This window comes from Egretta garzetta, unplaced genomic scaffold, assembly GCF_000687185.1.
Source record: "Egretta garzetta isolate BGI_Z169 unplaced genomic scaffold, ASM68718v1 scaffold108, whole genome shotgun sequence".
NCBI lineage: Eukaryota > Metazoa > Chordata > Aves > Pelecaniformes > Ardeidae > Egretta > Egretta garzetta.
This window is the reverse complement of record NW_009260614.1, coordinates 1,343,062-1,349,675: the sequence shown is the minus strand read 5'-3', so window position 1 is coordinate 1,349,675 and position 6,614 is coordinate 1,343,062. Positions and strand designations below refer to the sequence as shown.

General features: G+C 46.7%; 1 protein-coding gene across 1 annotated transcript in view; it reads right to left on the bottom strand.

Annotated features, from left to right (window-relative positions):
* Positions 1 to 1,259: 1,259 nt before the first annotated feature.
* The window catches only part of LOC104131757 (myeloperoxidase), a 15,095-nt gene continuing 9,740 nt past the window's right edge, over positions 1,260 to 6,614 (bottom strand). Inside the window, exons 8-12 of the mRNA XM_009644961.1 lie at positions 6,066 to 6,318; positions 4,473 to 4,643; positions 3,393 to 3,630; positions 2,664 to 2,881; positions 1,260 to 1,300 (exon numbers count right to left, since the gene is read on the bottom strand). Of these exons, the coding sequence (XP_009643256.1) occupies positions 1,260 to 1,300; positions 2,664 to 2,881; positions 3,393 to 3,630; positions 4,473 to 4,643; positions 6,066 to 6,318 (921 nt within the window). The remainder of the gene's footprint in view (positions 1,301 to 2,663; positions 2,882 to 3,392; positions 3,631 to 4,472; positions 4,644 to 6,065; positions 6,319 to 6,614) is intronic.

Here is a 6,614-nt window from a genome sequence, read left to right as displayed (position 1 = left end):
TTTGCCCAGGGTCACCATGGCCTTTCATAGACTCATAGAATCGTTTAGGTTGGAAAAGACCTGTAAGATCACCAAGTCCAGCTGTTACCCTAACCCTGCCATCCCACCGCTAAACCCACATGCTGGGGGCTCATGGATCAGCATGGTTCCCATGTTCCATCGCTCACCCGGGGCCCTGGCAGCCCCGCGAGTCTCCTGCAGCCCCCCTGGGCACAGGGCACTGGGCTGTGATGGGCACAATTGCCAGCCCATCCCCCTTGGCTCAGCAGGGGTGCAGATGCTGTAGCCATGGGATTTTGCTGGGCATCTTCTTCACTAGTCCTCATCAGAGAGGCACCCACTCGACCCAGAAGCTTGTGCTACCTTAGGTGCCTTCTTGCTCCCAGCCCCCTCCTTCCCTCCTGGCTGTGCCAAGGAGAGGTGGAAACTTAATATGTTTTTTACATGTTTGGTATTTATTGACTTAAGATGCTCTTGGGAGTGATCATCACAGCCGAATGATTAATTTTTTAGCCCTAATGCTTGTGGTTTGCATACGAACCAGCTGAGAGTTTGCTTTTTTATGCTGATACGTTTAGCTACGAACTGTGACCAAAGAATGTTTTGGACATGTTTGACATACCAGAATCAATGCCAAATGTAGATGAGTGCATACAGTGTATTTTATTACTGCCCAGCACATCCACACACACGTTCGCTACAGGATTTAAATAAAAGATGTCTTTCGACTTCGAAAGGCAGTTGCCATTCTCCAGGGTGTTCAGAGACTGACATCTTGCTGCTGATTAAAAACAGCCTGAACGGTTTGTGCTCTTGTGCAAAACAAGGAGATAAGGAAACTTTTGATAAAGATTACATGAACTTGCTCATGTTTGAGCAGGTACGGAGGGTAAGGAATTTGATTTGGAAATGCAATCACGACAACCTCCAGATTTGACCCCCGTTGAGGATGGGAAGTAAAAAATTTGCCTTGATTGTGCTGTTAGAGAGTCATAGTGCACCCAGCGCCTAAGCAAGTCCTGCACACCTCGGAACGCTTTTTTAGGGCAACAGACAGTAAAATGTCATTACCCTTCAGTCTGAAGACTTACAGTACTGGAAGCTTTTACAAATACATGCTATAAAAATCGCAGTGCAGTCAATAAACCAGTAGACATAGTTCTGAGCTCCTCCCTGGGAAATCCTGTGCCAAGGCTCAGCTGGCAGCAGTCAGCTGAGCACGGAGGCAGCCGTGTCCCAAGGGCAGCCCAGTGCCACCGTTAAAAGTTTCCAGCACTGGTCTGATGAGCAGTATCGGAAACTGCCAATGAAGCAGAAAAAGCTACTGAGAGGCAGAAAGTCTTTCTGGGACACATTTTTATTTGACTCCATAGCTTAAAATAGTCTTTGGTGAATATGTAACTGTGTAGCGGGCCACCCCTGCATCCTTGTACTCCCGAGACACCTCAATGCTTCCAGCCTTGTCGACAGGGGCCTCCAGTGACCTGGCATCAAACAGGCCTTCGGGCAAGTGCTTTTGGGGTGATTTCTTAGCACTTGAAAAGGTTAAACTTTTAGCAGTTTCTTTTGAACTGGGATTTCACTGTCTCTGGGTTATGCAAACACAGCTCAGCTTCCTCCCAGCTGGTGATAAAAGAGCCACAGGAAGCAGCTCAGCAAATTTTAGTGACTATAAGACTAAGTTAATAAAAGAAATCAGGAAGCCGCTATAGTTCAGAGAGAAGGTGACCATCAGATGGACGCTGTTCCTAAAGAATGGAGTGAAGACACCATAATTTAGCCTTTACATCAAGTGCAAATGTCTGCCTTAAACAGCAGTGTCTGTCTCAAGTACCGATACAATTGAACTTGGCACAGGAACTGCAGGGAGATGCTTGGTGGTCTGCGCCTTGCAGGACAGTGTAGGGGACCCCCAGGTATTGTGGTCATCTATAAATGGGTTGCCAGGAAGAAAAATTCAATCCAGTCCATTCTGCTCAGGCCATACCTGTCTTCTGCAAGTCCCTGTTCTCCCTACGTTATTTCCAACTGGGAGGGCCTGTGCCAAAAATGTATCAGTATGAAGGCACAGCTGGTTCCTCATCTCATATATGAGGGTGCTGGTTTTCTGCCTTTCAGGATTCTTTCAGGACGTGGGATATCATCATCCTCTGACTGGACTGTATGTATTAAAATACTGATGTGTCAGGCCATACAGTCTCAGAACAACTCCAGATAGGCCTTAAAATGCTTTAGAGTTTTAGGGAAGGCAAGGGGAGATCAGGGGCTTGGAGCAGCAAAGAAAGAATTTGGAGCAGGTTGGTTAATTCTGATGGATTTCTTCATGGAAACTCTTCCTGTGAAGGAAGACTCCAGTTGTCCTGGAATAAAGTGCTTAGAGAAGGACATGTTCACAAGGGCCAGCACATTTTCAGGGATTTCCCATCTAATTGAGGAGGAAGAGGCAGGCTACTAAGGCATGATGAAGGTGATGGATTGCAAGGACACTAGGCTAACAGCACGTCTGCCTCCAGTGGTTTCTGAGTGGGGCTGAATGGATGGTCAAGGTCTTTTGCGGGGCAGAGTCACTGTGATGACTTTAATTCTTTTATTTCTTTAGGCACACAAGAGTCTGGCCCTGCAGGACATTTATTATTTTTGACAGACCTCAGACAACTGCTTACCTTTCGTGCCACTCTCAGGCTCATCTTTCCAGGGTGAGAGGTCCAGCACATCGATCTCATGGCAGTCAATGAAGTCCTCAGGATAACTGTTGACCTTGAACACATTCCTGGGTATCTTTTTGATGTGAGTGTTGTCACAGATCACTGCTGACAGTGAGACTTTTCTCAGTGCATGCAACTGCTGCAGAGTGAAAACTCCCGGTTTCTCCCACCAGAATCTGCAATGATATTTTCAGAAGCAGCTTACGGTCTCCTTGAAGGCATTTGGTGCTGGTGACTCACCAAGATGGGAATCTGGCCAAGGTGAGCCTCTGCTCAGGTCCACCTTGATTCATCAGGCGGCTGGCACACCTCTCTGGAAAGAGGTGTCTCCAGGCATGCCCAGGTCCAGATTCTGCCACTCATCTGCCTCTTCCATGCAGCATCACTGGGCTGCTGGGATGCAGTGACGAGTCCTCCCCTTTTGCACCCTGAGACCAAATGTCACCTCAGGCAGAGACCACTGCAGATCCCTCATGGCCTGGAGCAGATGCTCCTCAGCTGCATGGGTCTGTAGGAAAAGGCTGCAAAAACCAGCCCTTTTGTAGCTGGGCAAAAATCAAGGCGTGAGCCTTGCAGGAAGCACTCACTGGTGTGTTGGAGATGGGCTGGCTTAGTGTGTCGTGAAATGCTGGCATTTTTTCCCCATAATATATGCCATGGGGAAAGTTTGCTCTCAGAGCTACCTACCTGTCCCCATCACGCAGATTCCTGAACTGGGTGCCAATGATGCAGGCCAGGAGGGGTCCAACTCTGCCCTGGGGAATGAAGGGCTCCGCGATTGCCCCAATCCAGAGGTCAATATTGTCTGGTGTCCCATACAACTCCATGAACTTCTTGGCCAGTTTGAAATTGCCTAGAACCTCAGAGAATTCATGTACATTTTGAGGCTGGGAGAGCCCACAGAAGCGCCTCCAGGCATTGTAACCTGCAAAAGCAGGAACAGCAGCAGATCAGGACCCATACCTCCCCACCATCTGCCTACACTCCAGAGCTGAACAGACCCCTTGGCCCATGAGCAACGTCTGCTTCTTCTCATGGCGTTGAAGGATCTGGAAGACATTATTGTCTAGACAGTCACAACAAATGCTATGTTTTCAAAAGTCCTGTTTGTATGCACACGCTAAACTAACAATTTGGGTTGTCTTTGCACGTGACTACAGATTCATCACATCCTGTCAGTTAGAGCTATCTAGTGCTGTGGGTGAAGGCACCAGACTTTGCAGTTCTGGGAAGCAAAATTTCTAGGATCAAAGCCCTAGAAAGGAGCAACATTTGGTTGTGCTTAAGCCAAGAGCACCCGTTCTTCTCCAGCGCCTGGGGGCAATCATACCTGTGGGTGCAAGCCACTTCTGCTCAGAGCTCTGGGTTGTCTGAAGACACAAAATAAGCATTGATGGGCAAAGAACAAAGTACAGATGATCTGTCTAGCCCACATGAAAGCTGAACTTGGTTGCTTGCAACTGTACCTTCTGTACCCCACATGCTCTCTCTTTGCAATACACCATTGTTTTCTACCCCTACCATTATCCCAAATATCATCTTTGCTTTCCAAGCCTTTTGTACTTCTCTTAAATCCCTCAGAAAAGAAAAATGTTCATATTGCAGAGACCTTTTCTTCCCTCATCTTGACTTTCTATCCATCCTTCGCCCTTGAATCAAGGTACTGTTTCTTCCCATTGGTATGGAAAAAGCTTAGTACATTTGTGGAACTACTATAAATAGCAGAAGAAAAAAGGGTATTGTTCACAGGACATTGTGTCTCCTTACCTGGAAGGCCATGGTCTCTTCCCCGTTGCATGTTCAGGGCTGCTAGATCCAGACCCATTATCCCTGTCTGTTCAAAAAGGTGGTTCTGGAGCTCCTCAACAAGCAGTTGATTCTGTTTCATCAGTTTTGCATGATCAGCCACCATGCCTCGTATTAGCGGGTCAATGCCACCTGCATTCATGGCAAATCAGGACAAGAATTTTTGTACCCAGTTACAGCTTTGATGGTCCATTTTGTGCAGCTGAAGCAGAGCTGCGTTAGATGTCTTTTCTGCTCTGGGCTGTGAGGGGTTCACCTAGCTCCGTATTTCCATTTCAACATATACTGGTGCATCTGTACATACCTGTGTATGTCAGTGGATGAGGCCTCCCTTTGGCACCTGGATGCCCCATCCCTCCTCATCTCCATCCCTCAGCCTTCCCTTTTGCAGCCCTAAATCTGCTTGTTGCCCCCCTCTGGGTCACTTTCTGCAGAACTGCTCCTGAGCCTGCCAGTCCCCAGCATGTACTGATACATGGGGTTTCTCTCCAAGGTTTACATTTTGCAGTTGATTCTGTTTATAATTAGCCATTAATTGACAAATATTTATTAAAACATTAAATACAATGACAGAACCAATTCATGTCTGTTTGTCTATGTCTTTTTCATAGCCATTAAGAGGACAGTATTAGTAGAACACAGGAAAACTGGTTGTATGTGTGTATTTTGATATGTTTTCTTCGGCAATTAGTTAGATAACTCATTTTGGAGGAGACATTTTTCTTCCTTGGAAAGATTCATGCCTGCAGATACCAGTTGTATAGGAGCAGAATCCCATAACTCCTGTTAGAGTCATGAAGAGAGATGGCCACTATGAGGAAGGAATTATGCTGTCTTAGCTCGGTCAGGCTGGATGCATCACCCTCTGGCAATATCTACTAATTAACAGGGGATAGAAGAGCTTAGATTGACATAAATTTTGGTTGACCAACATTCGGCATATTAGTCTCAGGCCTCCTGGAATAGCATGAGCAGTTGAGCTATTTGAGTAAATGTGCAATGCTCACGCCGTCGGGTGTTGCTGAGCTGGGACCCACGGCAACCTGGGAAGGAGGTTTAATGTGTTACCTATTCTGGTTACGCACTGACATGTTCAGAACATGAACGCAATTATCATGCAGTGAACTGAGGAAGCCAACACCGAAAAAATGGGCAACAGAAGCTACAGAACTATATGTTCTGATGCAAAATCCTGCTCCAATGTAGCTGCTTCTACAGGAGCTGCTGCTTGATAATGTTCAGTGGTTGGAATATAATGGCACGTAATTTTTGGCAGGGCTCCTTTGCCTGGGTACAGCACAGAACCAGCGTTAGGCTGTGTTTGGTGGCAATTGTGCAGGACTGTCCTGGTGCCCCACATTCAGCAGACCACTGATTCGTCTGCAGCCCCTTGGGTAGACATGACATGAGCACCTTCAAAGCTGAACGGCACTGTAATTCATGTGAGGCCAGTGAAATAAATGGAGCTAAAGCAGTTTTTGGAGCCTAGGTTCATGTGACCTCCTGGTGCTGGTAAGGACCAGACCAGGACTGCTGGCTGCCCCACATTCTTACCTTCCATTATAATTCTCCAAGTAGCGCAAAAGGTCAAATGAAGAGGGACACGGGAGAATGAACCCGAAGTCTGAAAGCTGTCATTCAAACGGGATACAAAAGGCTGTACTGAGGTATGGCCAAATCGGAAAGCCAGGGAAAAAACATTGGAGACAGTAGGATCCACATTTTCATCGTAGCCACTGTACAAAGGGATCCACTTGCTGGCCTCCTCCGCAAGCAGAAGTGGGAGGTAATCTCTGTACGTTATTATCTGAAAGAGCGCAAGAGCAGAGCAAGCTGTAGCAGAAATGTAAGCAAAGTCAAGTGCAGAGCATGAATGTGGATGCTCCATCCAGTACCAGAGTTCATTAAGATCGACGGAAAAAGAGCTGTGGCAATGGCATGAGTTTGGCGTAATTTATTAAAATTATATATATATATATATATATAAAGAAGCACAACTGACTTTTCATTAAAAGCAGTTAAAATCTTTTAATAAAAATAAAACCCAACTTCTGGATAGTGTCAGCCAGTGCCTTGGGCACGTCCCTCTGCCAACAGGCAGCA